Genomic DNA, 25585 nt, shown 5'->3' with positions numbered 1-25585 from the left:
CTTGGCCAGAGGGCTGCTAGACAGCTTCAGATTACTGTGTCAGTGTTTACATACAGTACAGGATGTCAATGAGTGCTCTGTTATCAGTCAACATCAAGGAACACATTGTAGGAGAAACCATACAGGAAAATACAAAAAATGACTACTAGATTTTGTCAGGGTTAGGGTTAGGGTTAGGGAACGATTGTTCTGTGATTATATCACACTACACTACTCCGTCATTTTCAATATTCACAACCCCGCCTGTCACTCCAAATTTGTCAGCGATGACAAAATCGTCTCAAAATTGGGCTCAGTTTGTGTAGCCTGACCTCGGCATACAATTTGTGTTTTCCAGGTGCATATCTAAGACTTTCTGCACCAAATACGTGTTGGATTTATTAAACATTCACACTGAGGTATACTTCTCTCCTCACTGCGGATGCATTTAATGGAGTTCGACTCAAATAATAGAGGAGGTTGACAGAAAAAAAGAAAATTAGCTTTGCGGGGGAAAAATTCTCCACCTCTGGAGACCAAGTGTAAACATAGAGCAGAGGAGATTTAGAAAAGCCACAAGGAAGGTTGTAGTGGGGAAAAGAAACATAAATTAAACATAGGCTTAACTATTATGATTGAACACATTATCTGATTATCTAATAATGGATTGTTTTGTGTGCATCAAAATGTATTATGAACTGTCAATTTCTACAGACCGATGCAACTTAACGTCTCTCTTTCTCTCACCATCTGTTGTGTATATTATGCGCGTCTTATTATATCACTTCATCTGGAGTTTATCGCCACCTTATATATGAATACGTACGAGTAACATTTTTTAGTTATGGCGTGACAAGTTTTTCGTAGGTGGTGTTGAACTGTGTCCAAAATAAAGCTTTTATAATCTAGATCGCCGCTTTTAATTTATTTTCTGAGCTTAGCGATCTCACAGAAATCCTCCTGTTGGACTGTGCCTCTAAACTCTCTTTCACTCGCAAAATGCAGCGGGAGCTTCAGTCCCAAGCTCAGTCTGGGAGCTGGCTGTGTGATAAGCTGCTGTCTTCAGGCTCTGAATACACATAGATGAAAACCACAGCGCAAATGTGTCATTTGTCAGTTAGGGTTAGGGTTAGGGTTAGTTTATCCAAACCTTGACTCACTGATTTTTTTTAATGATTATAAATGAACTTATTAGCATATTTAGTTCACAGGAGTATAAATGACTTGCACTCCCTGGACACTGAGGTTAATTAGAGCAGACGGTGGGCGGGAGAGTAAGCAGTGCTGACGTCTTGGGGGAGTGTGCCACTGTATGATGTGTGTGAGTGAGCGGTGACCTCAGAACGTGATGTACCTCATGCCTTTGGTGGAGCGGTTTTGGAAGTTTTGCAGTAGCTGCGGGAGGCCCAGCATGGCCTCGAACATCACCGCCAGGGAGCCCAGCGTCTCCACGAACACAGCCGAGTCCAGCAGCAGCAGGGTGACCACCGCGCTCAGCACGGTGAAGCCGAAACAGAAGAGCAGGTAGTCCTCGAACGCGCTCCACTTCCAGAAGTAGCGAATGTCCAAGTCTAGTTAAAGGGGAGAGAAGAAGAGAAACAGTTTAATTTGCACTCTAAGTTCTCATTAGTATTGTTTTTAGTCAGACTAAGTTATAAGGAGTTATATAAGAAGTGAAGAAACAGGAGGGGGGGATGTGTAGATTGTGAAAAAATGTGGGAGGATTTAAAGGAAAGAAAACAGATATGAGCGTGAAGACATGATCAAACAAAGAAGCAGAATAAGAATGAGGAAGTGTGTCTGTGTGTGTGTGTGTGTGTGTGTGTGTAGTGCTGAAGTGTGAGAGCGTTGTTACAGTATGTACACATGGCAACAGAAGAGCAATAGTGGCAGGCGGAGATTGAAAGTGGAAGAGTGATATTGCGGGAAAGGATGGCGGAGGAAAGGGCAGGAATAAGAGAGTTTCATTAGAGGATGCTTAGAAATTCTGCAAAGACAGCACTCTTAAATCAATACTGTGCACATGCATAAGTGGATGGAACAAAGATAAATGAGATACTCCAAAGCTTTTACATTTCTATTACTTTGAAATAACCTGGCCTTTGGTGAGGCCAGGCTAAACATCTAGAAAGTTTATTATCCTGGGCTTAAAGCTATCTTTCCACTGACAAAACTCTATTTATCATGTGTGTGTGTGGCTTTTGAAATTCACTGATAAATACAAAGACCACCACTGTCCAGAGCTGTTTATTCTCTGCAGCCTTTTCACATATGAACATCAGACAATATCCAGAAAAGAAGGTACTGACATTTTCCGGAGTTGCACTTTTACAACACATGTAGCGCAGGCTATACTGGGCTGAGGATATGATGTAAGAATCAATCAATCAATTCAACTTTTCAATTTATATAGCACCTTTCATACAGGTTAGTGTAGTTTAAAGTGCTTTTATAGTTGATTGATGAGCTGATAATAAGACAGATCAAGTGACAACATAAAGAAAAGGAATAAAAAACAAAGCAAAACAAATTAAAAGACAAAAACTGAGACCGATGCACGCATAAGAAAATAAGAATGATAAAAAATGTTTAGAAAATATATACAAAATAAGTAAAAATTAAATAATGAAATAGATAAAATCATTAAATAAATAAGTAAAATAACAGAATAAGAGAAAAGGTTTATTAGAGTAAAAAAACTTTAAAACATTAAAAAGACAAAAGAAAAGGAAAAGTTTAATAAAAGTTGGACTAAAACTAGGTTAAAAAAGAGATTAAAAAGACAAAAGAAACAGAAAAATTAAATAGATGAGATGAGATTTAAGAAGTACACTTTGTACGCTGTAATTCAGCATTTTAAAACTTTTAATTAGACATAAACAGCTTTTATTTTGCAAGAAATCGCAGGAAGTGGCAGCATATCATCCAAGCCCTGTAAAAACAACACAGCAACATAGCTACAAAAAAAAAGAAACAACATACAACATTTCTTCTATTGGCTTCAGAAGGAGATCACAGTATTGGACGCTGGTTTAGGGATTGCTAAGAAAAGCTTATGAGAGGAAACATTAGGCCTACTACATCTACATTCCCATCAGCATCAAGCATCTCCTCAATGGAGCGTAATGTGAGATGATCAACGATCTCTCATTGGTTATGTATGACCGTGAAGCTGTGGAAAACCAGCTGACATCAGCTAACAGGGATTGATGGCTAAATAAGAGCACATTAGTTAGTGTGGGGACTCAAGTGTGACACTGCATACAGTGAAGCACCTGGCAGTTACCTTTCACACTGTGTAGACTAATGAGAAAGCAGCACAGTGACATGAGAGAAATGATGATGAGAAAATCATTACAAGTGTGGCAGTTTTAAGACTGCAACACTTTTTTTTCATTGATTCATCTATCGATTATTTAGTCAGAAGAGCAGCTTAATCAACAAAATGCCACAAAATGCTGCATCCTTTATGTAAATGCTCTTTAAAAAGTCAGAAAAATGCCTCTATTTCCCAGGTCCTGTGACCATTTTAAACTACTTTTTCTTGTCTAACCAACACCCCAATTACAAATGCAACTGTCTTTTTCATTTAAAAACAGAGATAAAATAGAGAAAAGCTGCATCTTCATGTTTAGAAGCTGTTAATCAGAACACAATTGGTATTTTGGAGAAAAATTACTTCAGTCAAAATGGTCAATTCATATTAAAGGGGACCTATTATGCCTTTACTTATTTTCAGATATATATACGAATATTAGGGATGTGCATTTAAAGACATTTCCTTGATCGATCATTAGGAGAATGAACAATCAATTATTGATTAAACATTTTTTTTTTTTAATCTTAAAAATGACATGAAAATACAAAAAACAGTTTGTTTTCCCTCAATTAAACCTTTATTCCAATAACCTCTAGTCCAACAATCCTCTTAGACAAGACAGTTAAAGTTAAACTGTTTAACTGCAACAAAAAAGATATGCAGCACTTGTAAAAGCAGCTTAGCCCGAGGCTCCTAGCCAAAACGTCTTCACATATCAATCGTTACGGTGTTTTAAACACAGTTTTAGAAATAATTACAAAAAACTATCAAATCTAACAAAAACTTAATCAAAAAACAGAATATTACTCAGGACTGAAAGTTTTTGCCAAAATGTAACTTTAAACGACTCCAAAATGCACCCAGCCGAGAGAGAGAGAAAGAGGGAGAGTGAGTGAGAGAGATAGTGTTACTTCACAATAATGCTTATTTAACTAGAGCCTCAGTCCAGCAGCTGAAAACAGCTGCTCTGAGGGGACCAACGTAGCCAGGATGCAGAGGCATTGTAGCACTATCTAGGCTAGCCTGGGGAACCTAGCCAAGGTGGTTGTTTACAACGAACTCTGTCATTTATTAGTTCAAAATGGTCCCACGCCAAACTACACCTTGACCTCTTCATGTGTACAATTGATATGTACTGCAGCTGGTAGGTAGCTAAGCACCCCCCGTTGGTAAGACGTCTCATTGCTGCCACATAGTGAAATTCATTGCATTGCTTCAAGACTCACACAACACAACACAACTTCTATTTGATACCAGCGTTTAATCGATTACAATTTCATGTGATCGACAAAATTCTAGACGATCAATTATTGATCATCGGTTGATCATACCCATCCCTAATAAATATAATATTACAATATTGGAGGTTCATACCAGCTTCAGACTGCTCTTAACACTTGGCCTCTAGCAGTTTGTTTTCCTATTCTGAGCCCAAGCTGACATCAGCCATCAGCACAGTGCACACGTTCACTACTCAGTTTGGTGTTCTTCCATTCTTTTGGGGGTAGTTGCACCATCCATGACTCCTTTACACAGCACTGCAAAGTAAAATAAAAGAGACAGGAGCTAAAACTGCCTGTTAAGAGACATAAGCTGAACTAAGGGGCTACATAATGGGCCCATATACAGTATGATAAATAAGGAGTTCTTATGAACTCTGAATCATGCAAAGCTGCTCTAGAGGAGTCCCACAATACAAATGCAGAGCTGGAAATGAGCATAGTATTTCCCCTTTAAGCAACTGATTGTTTCAGTACTAATCACTTTTAGTTAAGGATAAGGATTATGAACTGCACCGTGCAACAGGGTTAAAATAATTCATCCATTTATAGATTTAAAATAAATCAGTGGAAATTTTTGACAGCCATTAAAAAGAAAGCCAGGTATTGATAAACGTTTAATTGCTCAAATGAATACCTTCAAAGGTATTAATACCTTAATCCCTTCAAACAGAAACAAGCAATCCTTAAACTGCACTGTTGATGGTGGAAAGCTGTGATGAGCAAACAAAAAACAGTTACTGTTAATCACACACTCTTACTGTGCGTCTACTCACAGATAAGATGTTAGGTTATGACTGTGGTCAATGGTAATGGATAAAGGTACTCACAGGTATGGTAATATGACAAAAAATGTCACATATTAGGGTTTTTAGTGGACCTTGAGATAAGACTGTTTCCATGTCATAAATTAACTTTTATTTTCAGGTATGGTAATTATGATGGTTACCATGTTGTCATGTTTGTATTGGTTCTGAAAAAGATAGAGACGGTTTGGATTATTTTTGCTTTTGACGAGATTATCCTGTCAATGAGCTGCCAATGAGTGATGGGATGTGTCGCAGCAGTATTCAAGCTCAGCTTTTAGTGTGGTCAGTCCCAAATCCTCTCAGCACTGAAAGAGGAGTGTTTGAAGTGCTTCTCTGTCTGAAATTATGTTAATTCATTTAAATCATCTATCATACTGTACACACACATGGGCACACCATATTAAGCATCTATTCAAATTCACACACACACACACTCACACACAAAAGCTGGGATGTTTCTCATTACACTCCAGCGGGCTGCATTAGCTGGTGCATCCTTTGACAGACAGAGTGAGACATCTTGCAGCCGGTGCATGATGGCATGTTTGTGGCCGAACATTATTAATGGCTTTATTACCGAGAGCCACAAAAAGACACACATCGCCCACAGCTGACACGTGTGCTTCTCAGCCCTCGCACACATACTACACGACCGATCCTGATTCTAGGGGAGTGATTTATGTCTGTCCTCGCAAACGATGACGCTGATGGACGGCGAAGAGCTGCAGACATGCGGCCTGGCGTATACCTCAGCTCTTATTCACAAGTTCTGCTTGACCTTTATACCATACACAACTCCAAACCTGAGTCACTGCAGCCACTAGCAGCTGGCAGAGGGAGACAGGAGAGCCAGGAGTGGCTTAGAGGCTGCCTTTTATCAGCAACATAAAAAGCCCTTTCATTTCCTTTTGAATGAGGCCAAGGTGGTAAAGTATAAACATGCTGACAGCAGCAACAATGGGAGTAGAGGTATTTCAAAACTACTGTAAACTTTCAGTGAATAAAGCAATAAAGCTTTTCACATCTTCATCTCTCCATTCTTAATTCAGCTTACCTCTCCTCCAACTCTCCTGCTTATCATCAGCAAACACACAAATGTGCACCAAAAACACTCTTCTGTGGTCCTCTTACCAAGCAATCCGATCCATTCTCATATATTCAGAGCCGCACGCTTCTCCTCCTCTTATCCCTGTCCTACACCCCACCCCCCCACCCCCCATCCTCCTCCTCTCTCATTTCATCTCTCACTTATACCGCCTGGTATGTTTACCTGCATAATCAAATTGCCTGGAAGAGTATAATGAATAGAGAAAGCTATGCATGATTCATAGAGTCATCTCTTTCCTTTTGTCCTCCTCTCTCTTCATGCATCATCACTAGCTTCCTTTCATTCCCTGACTTCACCCCCCCACCACCACCCCTACATACACACACCGCCTTAATGGCTGCTATCCTGTCACCTCAGCCAGGTGGCCATCCCCTGTCCAAAACCGTCGTCTTGTCTGGTGCGTGTCGAGGCGAGGGCTGTACTTCAAAGATCACGCAGACTCCCGAGCGGCCGGGAGGAGACGAGGCGCTCTTTCTTCACACGGACTCTTTGTTTACTCCAAAGCCCATTCAACATCAAACAATTCAATTACTAAAAGGAGGTGAGGGCTGCGGCCCCCGAGGATGTCAATATGTGTGTATGAAGTCTCTCTGGGAAGGTATGTCAATCGATTTGTGTGTGGGTGTGTGTGTGTGTGTGTACCTGCTCAGGTGTGAGTCTCAGTAAGCTGTATACCAGGTGCAGTGTTGTCTGTTTTAACCCTTACATGCTGTTTGGGTCAAATTGGACCCGTTTTGACATGTGACAGCTTCTAAAAAAAACCCAAATGTCTTTTATTCTGAAATTTGATGACTTTTCCTTAAGCTGCCCAAAATGCACAAACACACACTTTTGTAAAGGTGCTACACATTTTTGTGTGAACTTGTCCTGTTCCAGGTCAAATCTGACCCGTATCTACTGACATGGCTTTTAGTTAAATGAATAGTTAATAGATTAGATCTCTTTTTATGATGTAAATGGACTGTACTTACGTATATAGCGCTTTTCTAGTCGTTATGATCACTCAAAGCGCTTTTACACTACATCTCATTCACCCTTTCACACACATTCATACACTGATGGTAGGGGCTACCACGCAGGGTGCCAACCTGCACATCAGGGGGAAGCTAACCATTCTGACCCTAACCCTAACCCTCCATCTCATTCACACACCGTAGCAACGGGAGCAATTTGGGGTTAAGTGTCCCATCGACATGTGGACTGGAGGAGCCAGGAATCGAACTGCCAATCTTGCAATTGGAGGACGACCGCTCTACCTCCTGAGCCACAGCCGTGGGGTTTATACAATAAACCCCACAGTTCCATAAAGTTCTTGTCATTTTCACTTTACATAAAATACATTTACATCATTATTGCTATGTTATATTTTCATGTCTTAGGTAAAATAGGACAAATAGGTCAAAATTGAGGGTGTAGAATATGAATACAGGTTAATGCTTTTAGACTTGAACAATGCATGCCACGAAGAGGAGGAGAATAGAAGAAGATTACGGGTGAAAGGGGGGATGGAGGGAGCACAATGCGTGAGTTAGAAGAAGAAGGACAGTGGCCTAGAGGCACTCAAGTAGATATATGGAGGCTAAACTCAAGGCATTTCCCATCAGGCCGAGCAGAGAGAGCAGTATGGAGAGTAAAGAGTCTGAGACAGAGACAAGGATAGAACCTGACAGCTAGAGAGCTTTAAGATATGTTGACTCAGCACTGTCAGTACTGTCTCTGAGTTCGCCCAGTGTATTTTAAGATGTGTGAAAGTTGCTGTTTGACATCTCTTACAGGCTGTCCATTCAGTGCTCAGCTCACTGACTGCTCTAAGGTGCAGATATGTTCTTATACGACAAAAACTTGTCAGATCATTTTGCTACAGCTATGTAAAACGGGCAAAAAGCCTATTCTACAGTTTGTTCGTAAATCTGGCTGACAACGTAAGGGACTTTTCATCCGTATCCTAATCTGATCTGGTCAAGAGCAGCGTACAAGCTCCGCAGAGGATCGCCAAGACAGACGCACCAGAAACACTCTCTAATACCCTCTTGTCGAGTTTTAACAGGAACACCACAGAAGCTCTGGAATCATTTGGGCAGACAGGAAGCCACTGAACCGTTCTAAACTCTCTCTCTCTCTGACAGACTGAAAAGTAAAAGAGGAGGGGGGGGCACTTCTTTCTATGCTGTGGGAGGCAGCAGAAACTTAACTTGGTTCCCTGACAGAACAGGTGAAGACAAGAAAGGGTTCACTGCACTCTGTTCTGTGTTTCCTTCATTCTGTTAACTCTTTCAATATAAAAGCTCCTTTAATTTATGTCCATGTGTTAAGTTTGTGTAATACACACCGACACACACTCAATTGCCTTTTCATTTGGACTTACTCCATTATACTGGTTGATATTAATTTGGGAGTAGTGGAGCTTAATTAGAAAACTGCCTTTCCTAGTAAAACATTTGGTTTAATTAATACAGAAATGAACGATGCTGCTGGCTGAGAATTTCCACATCTTTCCCCCCAATTTCTCAGAAACTTTGCCAAGACTACTAATCACAAAATCTACAAAACATCCAATTTTAGTCATTAAGTATTCATGAAACTCAGCTATGAGCGAGAGAACTGAATAATCCACTCAGTGACAAGTCAACACAAACTCTAAAAAAGAAACACTGATGACGAGAATCAACTATCTCCTTATAATCCCAGGCATGCAACAGAATTTTTTAAAATATCGCCCACCCCCTCTGCATCATCCGCTCCATTTCACTCCGCCTCCCTCCTGCTAATACTGTTTAGATGCTTCCCTGTGGAGAGGAATATTTAGAGGGGGATGTTGCACAAAGTCAGACCTGAACAAGCTACGGCGCTGTGCAGGAGAGCGGTTTGGCTCAGGTCCAACCATGCGTTACAGGGGTTATTTGTGGTAACGAGGAGTGCTATTTCTACCCGAATTCCCCACCTGCATGGCTGTACACTTCTGAGTCATGTTCACCGGCTGGGGTTCAGTCCACCGCTATTGTATCCCTTCAATCGCGCACACAAAAAGGAACATGTCAAGACTTAATTGGCCTCTTCAGCTACCTAAAAAAAAAAAGAAGCTCAGAGTAAACATCATTAGGCAGAGTCAAACTAACAAAGAAAAGCCTTAACAAGCTAATTATCAGCTTAATTTACCCCCAAAAGTTAACAATGAAATCACTGAGAATGTGCAAGACCGAGAGAAGCAGTGAAAAAAAAGTGACATTGCAGTTGTTACAATGTTGCTACAATGCAGTTTACGTCAGTCACTGAGAAAAAAAGGATTAAGATAATACTTTCAGCCACTGTGTATTTATTCAGCCGGATCCTTTTTTTTTTTTTTGGTGCATTTTGCTGACAAATTTCTCATCTCATCTTGACAGCATACACACACACACACACACACACACACACACTAATGTACAACAATGCCTTCACTAACACACACACACACACACACACACACACACACACACACACACACACACACACACACACACACACACACACACACACACACACACAGGGGAATCAAAATGTCCACTTCAATAATTATTTTTTAATTTCCAGCAGCAGTGTGTGTCTTGTACCACAGGGGAATGGGGCATATTGCAATGGGATGTACCCTGCATTATGTATTTGAGTTTTAATTGGTTTCCGTTGCATTTCGGCTTACATATTTAATCCAGTTTTGGATTTGTTGCTTCACTGCCCAATTTGTCACGAGTACATTCCTTATATTTATCTTTTGTGCGCAGTGAATTAACAAAATAAATGAAGCTGTAAGAGAGGGCCACATTGTTCTACGGTTTATGACAGCAATGCAGTGGTCTCTCTAAGCTCTGTTTGGTCACATCCACGGCAACAAAAAAAAAGAAGCCTGTCTGCATCTTCTAATGCATATCTATTCCCAGGGACGGCCTGCGGATTCATTTGCATAATAGTTTGTGTATTACAAAAGTCATTCATGTGGAAACATCCCAGTAATACATTCACAAGTCAATAGATTACAGTTGCTTGTTTGAATGTCTAATGGGGAGGCATTGTTGTCCTTTAAATAGAGGTTTCCTAAAAGGCATCATCAAGAATGTGCTATAAGCTAGAAGGTTCAATAAATAATGACATTAGCACGTTAGGCTTAGCACAATACTAGGTTGACACAGGGTCAAGTGTAAGCTTGTCATTATAATTACATTATCAACTTACCGTATGATAATGTAATTATTAACATTATCATGTCCATATATTTAATTATCATATGATATGTAGATTTGAACTTAATCATGTTTGCTGATCTCGATATTTCCCATTGTGTTTACATGTGTGTCTGTTTACATAAGAATGTCACCATCATTTTAGCAAACATAATGCCAGAATAAACATCTATAAGAATCTATTTGAGGCTAATAATCTACCTGTTTCAGCATGCTGTTTCCAGAAGTTTTGAGCATTTTACTAAATCCAGTTTTAGCTCCTGTTGTTTAAAAAAAAAAGCAATAGCCATATCCAACCATTCCCTTTCATTACTTGACCATAGATAAGATTCTCCACCAGCTGCAAATTCACACTTGAGATGTAATACATCATTAATGTCAGATGAAGCATTCTGCATTTCAATAATAGAAGCAACTGAGAAATGTATATGCTCAGAAGAAATCAATTCATCATTAATTTGAAAAACCCTGAAAGCTTTTTTTTCCTAAAAGGTAAAATGATCTCACACTCTATTCACCACAATAGACAACACAGAATTGATAAAATATCTGATATTGATTAGCATTTGGCAATACATAATAAATCCTACTCTAAATCTGTACCACTACTTCTCATCTTCCCTCCACAGAGAAGAACCCCCAAAAGACTCAAACATGGATACATTTGTAAGTAATGTATAAATACCAATGGTTGACAAGCAGACAAAGACAAACTTTGAGCAGCCTTATAATCCAGGAAGAAATATATGATAGTATCAGGGAAATGAACAGCAAAACACCAAGGCCAGATGAGTTCACTTCAGAGCTCCATAAAAAATTCTCAAAGCATCTAGCTCTATTACTGCTGGATATGTTTAATAATTCCCTATCCACAGCGACTCTGCCAAAAACGTTAATTGAAGCCTCAATCTCTCTGTCATTCTTTAAAAAGAAAAGACAAGAATCTTGCAGAATGCAGCTCCTAGAGACTTATTTCACACATGCTGATGTTATAATACTGGCAAAAGTCTTGGCGAGACCATTAGAAATATGTCTCCCTTTAACAATTTCTGAAGACCACAGGCTTCATCAGGGGAGGACATCTATTCTCAAATATACAGCGTCCGCTCCATCTACAACCACAAAGCCCAAAGTAGTATTTTCACTAGATACTGAAAAGGTCTTTGGGGGTTCAATGGTGGTATTTCATTAAATTACTGGAAAAATCTGGGTTTGGTAAGTATATCATTTCCTGGGTCTACCTTATTTATTCATCTCCTCAAGCCCGAGTTCACAGAAACAGTCAGCACTCAACATACTTCCCAATGTCACGCACAATCCACCAAGGCTGTCCGCTGTCACCATGGTTGTTTGCATTAGTTAATTGAACCTTTATCTGTAATACTGAAAACCTAAACACATCTGTAAGTTATACGTAGGGAAATATGGAGCATCAGGTTTCTTTGTATGGAAATGACGTGTTACTCTATATCACAGATCCTGTCAGCTGTGCCAATAAGATAACTCACATTCTGAATCATTTCGGAACACATTCAGACTACAAAATCAATCAGTTTTGTTAAGGATCACTGCATTACATTCCCTCACTTGCCCCTAAAGGCTCATCAGATATTTTAAAGAAATCAGAAAACCTGACAGGGCTTATATCTAAGCAGTTCCAGGACCCCTAGTGGGGGAAAGCCAAATTACAGGTAAATGATTCCTCCTTATACAATTTAAAAAGCTCCAATGAATGCACTTAAGCAAATCTAAACTAGCAAATTACTGGCACTAATGAGGCCTGTCATAGATTTGCGTCTCCCCCTCTCATCTAGCACATACCTTCTGGTCATGTTCAAAAACAGTATCAAGAGTTCCCATTGCTTAGAAATGCACTTTCCCATCACTTTGTATCCTGCGGTGCTTCTGTAGTGGAATCACATGCTCACATACATATAGTTTTTTTTAATATGCTGAAAATGTTTAATTATGTATGCTAGCTATATATGCTACGAAACACGAAATCATCTTGTTAGAAGTGGATGACCTGGAGGGTGTGAGGGTGGGTGGTTATTATTTCATTTTATTCCTGTTTTCCTTTGTTCATCTATGTATATTTGTCTTCATTTCAACAAATCTAAAACTTTTTGTCCTTTCAACTGATAATATGATGTAATGTCCAAATAAAATAAATGCTAATCCCCAGTATAAGTAAGTAAGTATATAACATTATTATATACAAACTGTTTGCAACACCTTGGCCTTGGGTACATGTGAAAATATGTGGTATATAAAATACGCATTTTTATTATCAAAACTTGATTGACTGATTGTCAGTTATTCTGATGTAATACTAGAATTTTTAATGACCCCTCAGCCAATCATATGTCGTCCTTTCAGATAACTCAACAAGACCCAAGTTGTTACCCAGCTAACCAGCTAAGTAAAGATGATAAATCTTTCACTTGGCATCAAAGTGAACTGCCATTGTTAGCAACTGTAGCTACTCATTTAATATTGCGTTACCTTGACAAAGACAAAACACTATGAATAGCAAAGTGAGATGGTGGCATGAACTGCTACCCCTGGATCCAGTGCAATAATGAACTGTGTATAACTGTCGTGTATCATTGCCTCTTAATTATATATTTATATATGTTTTAGATCATATATTTTAATGTTTTATTATATATATAAAGTATGTACACACATATATGTATTTTTAATATGTCGATATATACAGAAATCTTTATTAATGTCACAATGTATTGCTTCATATTTTTTGTTTATTAGGATCTTTTTTTAGCTCAAGGCTAATCTCCCAAGAGTCCATCTTAAAGTTATTACCATTAAAGTAATTACCATCTATAAATTGAGTATTTAATGTATACAATATATTGAGGTTTTTTTTTACCCATATGATAATTAACTCATGATGATTTGATAATTCCTTATATTACCTATTGTTTACTGCATGTGTTGACAGTTAATTAAAAACAATGAAGAAAGAGAGAAAGATTAAATGAACAACAACATTGTATTCATGGTCTGATTGGCTTGCAGCAAATTATCTTTTGTCACTTTTTTCCCTCCAGTTTCTGCTGCAGTAGCACTTCTGAAAGCAGGCTGCTTTGACCTTGCTAGTGAACCATGACTGTTTTTTTCACCACTGATTGCTTCCTCACTGAGTGTATGTGTGTGTTCTCTCGAGCCTCTTGACCCAGACAAGGCTTAACTAATGAGCTCTTTTGGCATTAACAACCTGCAACAACAATTCTGTGACCTCTGTTATGTACTAATGGATTCCATACCCGTTTCATAAAGGAATAACCCCAGGACACTAAAGAGCTCAATATCAAAGTCAGAGAAAACACAGGGACTGCACAACCTTCACATTATACATGTGAAAGGAGACACTTCTGCGTGGTACTTTTGTTAATGGATGGGTAGAGACAGATAGAGAAAGAGAAAGGAGAGAGAGCAAGGAACAGAGTGGTAGAAGAGATGAAGATTGATGTCCTGCTCATGTTGGTTTTATATATATACTGACAGAATACCATATATCAGTCAGTACATGACACCTCTGCACCTAACATTTGTTTCAGCTTCACATTCATTGACAGTTCTGCCATACTGTCAAACCCCCATACCCAACACCACCACCAAATCTACCTTTTAACAATCATTCTCGCTCTAGCGCTTCTGTCCCTAAAAGTCATTGGCTGCCGCCTGCAGCTCCGAGATAAATGAGGGAGCGTTAGTCTGCTTCATGTACTCCATAGCCCAAAAAAGACTCCCATTCAGCCATATATACTGACCAGCTTCCTGTCATGACCAGGCCATCTGTATGTACATTTTGCATTTGTCTTGACATTTGAGTGGGTTGCCTTCCATGGTTATAATCTGAGGAGAATGAAATTGTGATTATTGAATCATTTATGTTACCAGACCTACCAGAAGACCTGAGACCTTTTAATTATTCCCAAAGTCCGGACAAAAACCTATGGAGAGACATCTTTTTATCACCACGGTCCTCGTCTCTAGAACAGCCTTCCTGAACACCTGAGGGCAGTAGAGTGTTGATATTTTTAAAAGCAAACTTAAGCCCTACCTTTTTAATTTGGCTTTCAACTGAATTTTATTTATTTATTTATCTGTCTTTTATTTTCTATTTTAGCCATTTTTGCTACTTGGACTATTCTGTTTATTCCATTTTATTGTTTTCTTCTTCATAACCCACCTTTAATATCTGTTTTACTTCATTACTTTTATTGTTTTCTTCTTCATAACCCACCTTTAATGTCTGTTTTACTTCATTACTTTTACTGGTTTACTTCTAACATTTCCAGTTTTACCCACTCTATTCTGTAGTGACTCAATTTTATTCTTTCCTTTTATATATTTTTTAAACATTTTATTAATCTTTTATTACCTTTTTATTTCTATTTTTTACATTTTTATCCTAACTCTGGTGTTTCCTCATTGCAGATTCTTGAGAGTTATGATAGCATTTCCTGAGTTGCTATTGTTAATGATGTTTGTTCTGACTCTGTAAAGCACTTTGTGTTACATCACAATGTATGAAAAGTGCTATACAAATAAAGTTTTGTTGATTGATTGATTGATTCTGCTAATTATAATGTTAAAAATGACCAAATAAGTTGTTGTTTTGCTTGTGTGTGAAGAGTTGTGCCTGATCATTACAGGAATTTAGCTCATTGTCTTATACATCAATATGACTGTTATGTGCACACATTTGATACAGCATAATATATACAGTATAATGATGTTGGAAAAAACATGCTTACATTAATATCATGGTGATTTCAATCATATTACCCATTTCTAGGCTTACTTTACTGTCATCACAATAGATAGACTGCTGGTCAGTCCAGAAATATCATCCAAACACAGCTATTGGATGGATTGCCATGAAATGTCTCCAGGGGATGAATCCTTCCTCTATCAGGTCCAAGTTTTCTCTCATCCTTTGAAATATCTCAACATCTACTGTATTGATCGGCGCAAACTTTGGTACAGACATTTATGGTTTCCAGAAGCTCTTATTCCAATTTTTACTGATTCATTGACTTTTCCTCTAGCACCAATATGAGGTTCACATTTGTTGTTTATAGTGAAATGTCTAAACCACTATTTGTGGATTGCCTTGAAATTTGGAACACACATTCATGACCTCATTAGGACCGATTGTTAACACTTTTTTGATCAGGTAAAAATGTATTTTTCTACAATACTTTGTTTTACAATTTAATACTAGTAAATATCAGGACATTCCCTTTAGCCTCTGCTGTAGATTAGTTTAGTGCTAAACGGCAAATGCTAGAATGCTAAATTGATAAGCAATTATGATGAACATGGAAAAAAGACCCAAGTATTGAAGCAGTACACCAGGACCCTCTTAAAACCCAAATTCAGTCACAGCACCTCCCCCCTCTCCCTGTGCTTGTCTTCTCCTGCATCTCTCCAGCCCTGCAACTTCCATTAAGCAGAGAGAATCAGAGATTTTAAAGAAGCCCTTCATTGGCATCGTCCTTCACTTGCCCTGATAGCAGCCGTATAAGTCTAGATCTCTTGCCTTGCATGTCAAATAAATCTGTAAATGTCTCAAATCTTTTCAAGATCACACAGGATCGGGGGGTGCCTGCAGGTGGTTTTGGCCTTCAGAAACTTTAGCGTTCTCTTTGAAGATAGTTACTGGTTTAGGATTTGCTGTCTACAGCAAAATAAAAGTTTGACATTTCAAAGAAAGTGCTGTTCTTCTGTTTCATGTGATTTTCAAAGGTTATCTGGTGTGATGAGTGAGCAGATAGGTTTTCTTATTATGGTTGCTGTTATCTATAAATCCCAGACACTCTGGTCTATTTTTATATCTGCCTTCAACTGCATAACAGACACATAGTCATAAGTAAATCACAAAAAAGATTGATTTTTTAACCAATTTTTAAATTCATTTTTCATCATGCATTTTGATGCGAGAAAATGTAAAGAGTCTGACAGCCAGTAGTTAGGTAGCCTCACCCTTTGTCATGACTCATTTTCAGCAGCAGCAGAGTAATGGTTGCAGTGCTGGCAGGAGATTCAGATGAGGCAAAACATCCCCGGCCTCACTTTTATTTTCTCTGTTTTGTGAACAGGCACTTTCAACTGGCTTTGGCAGCTCATGCTGTCAAACTACACTGAGCTCGGGTTGTGAACGCCTGCTTGATAGCAGAAGATCACAGCTGCTGCACTGACACTGAGCTGACAGTGAGTAGTCCGTCTTTTCAGGCTGTGCTTACACCCATATTTGTAACTAAGTATAATACTATAATACTGTTAATATATGAACAAAGACACATGTTCTATTGTTTTCACTCAACTCCAGCACATTGGATTAGAAATGAAACAATGACGATGAGATGAAATACATACATACTGGGCTATCATTTATATAAATAATCCCCCATTTTTAGGACAATGCAGCAAGACAATGAAGTGCTTGGCTGTCATGTCCCGGTACTTACTAGTGTAATGTGACATTAAAACCGAATAATCGAATAATCGAATAATCGTTCGTAAGGTCTAAAGTACCTTGTGCCGTGGTCTTTTTTTTAAATTGAAAAACTTTAATGAAGAGTTGAGCTGTGTCGTCTGGTATGAAGGGTTCATTAACAGCTACTGGAGAGTAATTTTTACTTTCAGCCACTAGGAAGAGCTCTACGTTTTTGTAAACCTTATGTTGAAGTAGAACCTGACACAGGAGTGAATTTTTATTCCTGTCCTTGGCTACTTTGACTTGGTAGTAAGTTAGCCTGCTAGCTAGCTGACCAGAGAGAACATGATGCAGACGAAGCCACACAAAAGTCCAGTGTGAAAGATTGCTGACTCATGTAAAAAAGTTGCTGTCTGCTATGACAGTTACTGAGGGAGACGGACCTGATGCTAATCACCAAACTAGTACGTCAACATTTGGAACAGCTCCTGAAAAGTGTGACAAATGTCTCAGAGAAGTCTCTCATTGACGGCTAGAAAAAAAAATCCACGCTGCTATATTTTTAGGGGTCTTTTAGGGGTTTAGGGTTTCTTTAATGAATGTGTTTCTATAAAGAAATGAAGGTTGATTATAATTTAATACAAGATTGTGCAGTTAAAGCTTGTTGTTTATGAATATTGAATGTTAGTTTTTGGCGCAATATCAATGTAGCTCCTGTGAATGTCGGCATGCAGCGAATATTCTATTAGTCGTCGGTTATACCCACCGATTAGTCAATCATGAGAAAACGGGATCATGCATATATCCCTAGTACTTAAAACATAACTTTGTATCAAAATATTGAAATGTTCAGCTACTCATGCTTTTTCTAATGTTCCAAATGTTAAAGCACTGCTTTTGTTTGGCAGCATTTTGCATTGAATGTGCCATTACGTACATGTACATCCATGTATACACAAAGGAGTGATGCTGTCAGTTATGAGCTTGTTACACACAGTCTGGCTGCCAGAAATGAATAATCATTAAGTCACTATTCAACACCTTTTTTTTGCCACTCTGATTATTAAGCAGTGAATTGTCAGAAAGTGCTGCAGTAATGGACTTTGGTGTGTGTGTCCACTATGATAACTGGACAGAGAGAAGCTGAAAGTGCTATGCTGCGGTCTCGCTCTCATTCTGTCTTGACCTATCCTGTCTGTCTCATAAACTCACTATCTTATGTTAGTGATGTGGGTATAAATAAGAAGGTGGGTAAAGGATGATGTTTGATACTACTTGAGTGCACGTGTACTTTGAATACACAGTGTTTTAAAGATTTATGCTACTGCAGACTCCATGGAATAACTGGATGTGGATTGGTTTATGCTTCTTTATATACAAACCTCATGATGTACATATACACAAACCGTAGATGGATTATTTTCTTCTATTTTGCTTCCTTAATGTTTTAGACAAACACACACACTCAGAGTCAAAGTTAATCCAGGTTGGGTGTGAAGGTGATGGTCTGATAATAATCAGCTGTTGACCAGATGGAAGAATCAGGCAGTCCAGATAAGGAACCAACAGCACAGTGTACTGAAAAGGTCCAAACTATTTATTAGGGTCTACTGGGGCAGACACATTATCAATGGGGGGCTTTCTTCCTATATAGATAAGCAGGTGTAAATCAAAGATAATGTGATTGGAAAACAAAGCCAAAGGGGCAGCAGTGTTGGATGTAGGACTATAATTAGCTGCACAATAACAGTGTGTACCTGTACAGCCTCCCTGATCAAACAACATGACCTTCATGGTGGAGATGATTGTTTGTGATTTGGCAGGTCTGTGTGTAAAATCCAGAGTTCACATTTAACAAAAATTTCCTGCGTGGAGTTTGTACAGTAACAATACTACTGAATGTTCAACCCAGCCTAAGTGAATACAGCCTGAACACATGGAATTCAATGAATGATTGCAGTTTATTAGCAACCATATGAAACCATATAAAGCAATGACTGCCCCGAGCAGTGTAACATATGTAATTAATGGGCACATTAGGCCACATGTTGACATTTACTAATGTTATGGATAGCGTACGTAATTGCGGTGTTCATAAACCATATTGCTGCTTTCAATCCAATCCCTCAGAAGCTCCCCACTCATCCTACTAACGTACTGTATAGCATGCAGGCTCCACGCTCTGAATAAGTGTGTTTATAGATATAATCTGACACGTTGAAATGAGAAGGCACAACACTCCCATGGAAAACGGAGTATGAGACAATATGAGATTAAACAGCTGTAGATGACAGCAGAAGAACAATAATGTTTTGTTTGATCACATTTGAATCTGTATAAATTACGCATGGATAAACTTGAGCGAGCTCACTTGTTTGCAAATGTAAGTACTTGATACAGCGTGGCTTATGTTGTAAATGTTTGAACAATACTCAGCATCTCCTGCTTAGTCATGGCGAGAAACTATGCAATAAATACTTACAGTTAAAGTTATAGCTGCTATTTTGCTCACAGCATGCTCTGGGATATAAGGGAGTAGTCAGAAGAAGCTTTTATTCATAGTGTGATCTTCTCATAAGTCTTTTGATTTTAAAACAATTTTAAAAACCCAGTTAAATGAAAAAAATGTTTTCCACTTTTTAACAGTGTCCCTGTATTAATTGTTCATTCATCTAATGTTATACACCAAATGTACATCAAAAAATCAACATCAGTATTTTTACATCAACATCCCTGTTTCTGTTTGACGACTCATCCTGTACTAAGGGGCATTTACAAAAGTTCATCCAATTAAATGTGACTTTGAGCAAGTAGCCAGCCACGCTGGTCATTTAAAACTGCACTTAACCGTTTGTGGGTCGTAGCAGCTAACAAAGCAATATGGAGAGAGAAAGGAAGAGATGTGTGTTTGAATATCAGTGAGCAAACAACTTGTTTTCATTTCCAAACAGTCCTCAGTAGTTCATGCTTAATTTCAAGCCTCACTCATTTTTAAGCGTTCCAATCAAATTCAAAGGATTTGATTTAAATACCTGAACTTTACACTGTTCAAATAATGGGAACTATTTCAAAGCACAGAAGCTAAAGACGCTCTAATTTCCATTTCACTGGGACTTTATGAAACTGTACACAGTGCAAAATCACCATCATTTTCATATTGCATAACTTACATATGACTGCCACTTTACATCAGCTTAATTTTCTGCTTGAGAAAGGCATAGAAAATACAGAAAGTGATGCAATGACTGAAAATGGGATCATGAGAATCTTAAGAATGTCCTTTTTTGGAAAGATTTCACACATACACACACAACCACAAGTGGCATACAGAGCCACAAACACTTCATCTTCCTCCTCGGGGTACAATTAACTCATCATCCTGTCTGAGCCCTGCAGTAATTAGCACAGCAGTGCCTCATTAAAAGTCATTATTTAGATAGAATGTCCATTGACCTTCATCAGTATGTAATTGGCGACTTTCCTTTGTTCCCTTCTCCCAGGATGTACACATGTGTGAGTGTTAGGATAATGTCTATTGCAGTTTATTGGGATTGCTTCCACCTGTAGCTTTTAATGCAACTGGGTAGTCGATATGCTGGGCAGGGGCTAATATGTAGAAATATTGTACTTTATAGTGTTTGGCAAACTACAAAGAATAAGTACCAGAAATAATAATGAAAAATCTAACTAGAAATATGAAGATATGCTATTTGTTCCCTACAGCATTGTGTTTACAGCAATGTTGGTTTAAAGTAATATGAGTCAGTGAGTGGCTACCACTAATGTTGCTTTTTTCCTTTAGCATTGCAATGATACATGTTTTTATTTTTATTTGGCTTTCTAAACAGCAGAGACAGAGGAATAAAACGATACCCAGGCAAACAATATGACAATAACCTAAAGGCTAATGAGCTGCTCAGATTGGGTTTATTTTCAATATATTCAGCTGTCAATTTGAATCTGTGAAATGAAGGTAAATCCTTTACAATGTGTATTGTTAATTTTGACCAGCAGTAAGTAGAAGCAACTGCCTGTTAATCTGTTGAACACGTACTTATATTGAGCTGTATTTGCTTGTTCTGCTATATAGACTTTCATGTAGATCCCACATTGTGCCTCTTTTAAATTCTAACACACAGAAAACCAAAGATTAAAGTGCAATTTGTTTCTCTGATTTTGAGTGCTAGAAATTTATCCCAAGGCAATTATTTATCTATTTTTTTTGGGATTGTTGCCCTGCTATGAAAAGACAATGATTTTCAAACATGTTTCCAACTTAAACACCAAAACAGCAGCAATGATAATACTCTGCATCATCCAAAAGTTGGAAAAAAGGTATATTTGAACAGTTTGGTGCTTTTATGTAAACGAGGAGCAATATATGCTTTATTCTAGCTCTGACAGACAACTGCAAAAGTGCCTAGCTTTATGAATCATTTTATAAATTAGTTGACAATTTAAACAATATCACTTTAGCCCAATATATGACAAGATACACTTCATAACAAAATCTGTCTCTTGCACACAGACATTCATGAACACCTTTATGAATCACCTCAGAGTCTGATGGATCATCAGTAGCTCACCACTTGTCCCAGTCCTGTCTGGACACATCTTCTCACAAATGATGCGCCTGTTCCTTTTTCTACTTGACGAAGCTCTGGCTTTCAGTGCTTGTTTATACCGGGGCGAAGCAGACGAGAATAGGATCTGAGTATCGGCGAGCATGTTGTTGCTGCGTGGTTGCATCAGTGTCCACTTCTTGTTTCAACAGTTTAGAGAGAAGAAATGAGAAATAGAGAAAGATTTATAGGGTCGGGGGAAAAGGGGGAGGTTAATAGTGTAAAAGAAGTACAGAGAGAGTAGTGGGAGAAGATAAATCAAGTTTAGAATGACAAACAGAGAAAGGGAAGGAGGACTAGAGAGAGAAATGGTCAGATGCTCTGATAACTGCCTCTCCAAAGAAATGTTTCCTTTAAGAGTTGATGAGACTGATTCAAGTTGGACTCCATGTATATCATACATAAGTGAAAATCATTTTACAGTAAACTTAATAAGGTCAAAAGGATGTGCATTGATTTGACTTCCTGTACACCTTGTGCTGCTGCAGCCTTTGTTAATCTGACAGCATTCAATTCAGACGTGTTGTACTGGAAGTGTTAAAGAAATGTTGCTACATCCAACCTAGGAGACAGTAGTGATAAGCCTTGGCTTTCAGAGTGGACTATTAGTTTGTTTAAAGGGTTAATACCATCCTCCAAGCTAGAGACTGACTGATACTGGATTTTTGGGGCTGACACCAATGACGATATTAAGGAGTAGAAAAATTACAATATTGATAAATTGGCCGAGTGCACATTTTTTCGATGATCCGTCAAATGTGGTTATAGAACATTCATGGCAAAGATATGTAATGGAAACGTGATATTTTTTCCAGTGTAACAAGACAAAAATGCTCCATATCTAACTTCTAACCCTAAAATAGATGAAAACAAAAACAAAACAATATCAGCACATATTGGACAACATATACACTGATACTGATAGATCCATGATAGGCCAGTATCTTCCCATATCTGCTGACTGATATATCGGTTGGGTTCTACTCTAAACTCAAACAAAATCTGTGCACCCAATTGAATTATTCCTCTATCCTAATGTCTACAGAGAACTGATGGTCTGAAAGTAATTGAACACTGCAGAATAACAGCAGGGTTTGCAAACTTCCATTTTTTTTGCTTCTGATATGAACAAATAATGGAAACACTGTGGGGTGTCCAGCAAAATATAGCATCCTGTGCTAAATGACTCATGTTAAATTGACTCAGCCAGGATCCATCTAACAGCAGTGATGATCAAAACTTGTTCATAGCCCACATTAGCTTGAACCTGTTGTTCCCAGCCCACATTCACTACATACGCATTCAGCAATCACTCAGCAATTGTTGACTACATTACTTTCCCTACTTGCCCTGCAAAAGAGCCCCACTCTAGTACACTGTAACTTTTTTATGATATTCTAGTCAATCAATTATGCAGGAATTTTTCTAGCCTGATTTAAAAGTTTGTCATGGTCTGACTATAGATGTGTGTGTTTTGTGTCCGTGTTGTTTGGGTTTGAGGGCAGTCCTGCAGGCACGGATGTTATTTCAGCAAGCGCAGTGTGACATGTTGGAGTCGAGTCAGAAGAGTCTGCACAAGTTGAGTGTCTCATGGATGAAGCAGTGCCCAGGGCACAGCATCACCTCTCCAATTAGGACACTGCGAGAGCAGGCAGCCTGATATATACTCTACTCTGTACACAGCTGCAAGTTCCTGCACTTGTACAAAACTGATCACTTTGCAGTTTTTAGTTTAGAGGTTAAAAACTTTCTATGAGACAAAGTGTTTTTATTTCATGGCTAGTTTGGGTTATGTCTCAAACTTTTGGGTAGGTCATTAACTCAGTGATGCCAGGAGGAACTTCATCATGCTACTATATTCCCTAAGAGGCTGCATGGTAGAATACATTTCCAAGACATGACGTATAGAGGAACTACGATAAATAACGTGTGGAGTCAGGTATAGATAAAGAAGCGCCTTATGTAATAGCATGTATAGTTAAAGAGTTATCTACTGAAATAAAAATATACCAGTTAAAACAGTGATAAATTATTTCAGCATGGCTATTTCCTGTGAGGCGGGGGGGGGGTATGTGTCCTCAGGTCTGTGTGGGAGAGACAGAGCGTGAGATATAAAGAGCTGTCTCTTAATGAGTGAGCCAGAGGGTTTTTAAAGTTTGACTCTGTAACATTCCCTCTGATGGGGCGTGAATCACAGAACAACACACTGAGCAACCAAACTGTGACGGAGTGAAGGGGAAATGGCTGAGGTCGAGCTCATTTCTGTTCAACTGAGTGAGGGAATAATGAGCTTAAACCTCACAGGGATCCGTGTTTATCACACCGCCTCCTTGACATTGTGGAGTCAAGGACTAATGTGCATTAAACCACCGCTGGACTACTCGGCTCAATCTTTATGCATCTCTGTAGCAATGTAGGAGAATATTATGGAAATTCATCTCCCACTCACACTGAAGCTTTTTAAGCATCTTAAGGACAATACAATCTAGAAGAGGTACAGCTTGTCCATAAAAAGGACATTTGTGTTGTCAACTATAGTACTTAATGCATGTGAACCATCATTTGTGTTTGTGATGTGATTCTCTTCAGTTTGAACAGCTAACCTAACACAAATGCTGCAAACCTCTAAAACTAACAGATGCTTGGTTACTTAACTCACTGGTTAAGTATGGGGTGATGAGAGGAAAACAGCCATATTCCAAAAATGTCAGAAAGAGACACGAGAGGAAGAAATACAGATAATGAAGAAACTATGGAAGTATATATATATATTTATAACTAAAGACATTCAATGAGAATTAGACAATCAACTGGCTAGGAGCTGAATGTTTTGGTCACCTTCTGCAGGCTGCCACAAGCCACTATCACTGCTCTGACAAGTAAACTACAAATCAATTAATTTTCTTGATAGGGGCGACACAATGAATTTGTATTTGACACAGTTCTTGTTGTGTGGTTATAATCAACCTCACCATGCAAGGCTGCATTGCATAGTGTACCAGCAGCTGGCAAAAACAAACCAGACGTCGACTGAGACGATCCAAAGACAACGAAGCTACAGGGAATTCAATTTACCCTCCACTAGTGTGAAAAGTGCTGACAAAGAAGGTTAAACAATGTTAATAATGTAAAGGCAGTGTGGTTATGCAAAAGTACAAAGGCTTGGAAGAAAAGATGTGCAGCTAATTATGCTTTCAGTCGGGGTAAACCAGGACAGGAAACTTTTCCATCACCTAAAAAAGGTGCCATCCAAGCAAGCACACAGAACCTCATGCAGGTGTTATTTAGACAAAGTCCAATGTGATATAGTTATCTATTTAATTAATAGCATTTTGGTTTACATTGGATAGTTTAAAGTCCTGTATTGCGACTTATGGCCATCGTTATCTTTTCTGTTTGGAGCCAGAACCTTCCAAGTAAGAAGTGAGAGGTGTTGCTTTTCACGCTCTGGAAACATGCCCAGCTACCTCAACTTGCTTACTAAATTGCACTTGGGTTTAAGCTAAATTGTGCCAACAGGGCGGTATTGTAATCAAGTAACATTAAACGTACCAAAATACCAAAATACTGTGTTGACAGTATCCTGTGAGCATCTTGTTAGTGTAACTCCTCAACCACAAACACAGTAGGAAAAAAGTCGGCCTATCCTTTTCATAAGAAGTTCCGAAAGTCCTCAACAGCACAGGGTCCAGGAGCTAAGGAGAGCAGCTGGCAACTTAATTGTCAATTACAGCTGTCAATCAACACTGCTTGCATGTAAGGTTAGAAAAAGCACAGATGGA

At 38.6% G+C, this 25585-nt stretch overlaps 1 protein-coding gene across 1 annotated transcript in view; it reads right to left on the bottom strand.

The window, feature by feature from the left end:
• si:dkey-246g23.2 (solute carrier family 66 member 2) overlaps nucleotides 1-25585 on the bottom strand; it is a 62181-nt gene that overhangs the window by 21638 nt on the left and 14958 nt on the right. The window contains exon 4 of the mRNA XM_062420267.1: nucleotides 1334-1550. Coding sequence (XP_062276251.1) covers nucleotides 1334-1550 — 217 coding nt within the window. The remainder of the gene's footprint in view (nucleotides 1-1333; nucleotides 1551-25585) is intronic.

The sequence above is a fragment of the Scomber scombrus genome, chromosome 6, assembly GCF_963691925.1.
Source record: "Scomber scombrus chromosome 6, fScoSco1.1, whole genome shotgun sequence".
NCBI lineage: Eukaryota > Metazoa > Chordata > Actinopteri > Scombriformes > Scombridae > Scomber > Scomber scombrus.
Note: the sequence above shows the minus strand (reverse complement) of the source record. Positions and strands in the feature narration are given on the sequence as shown.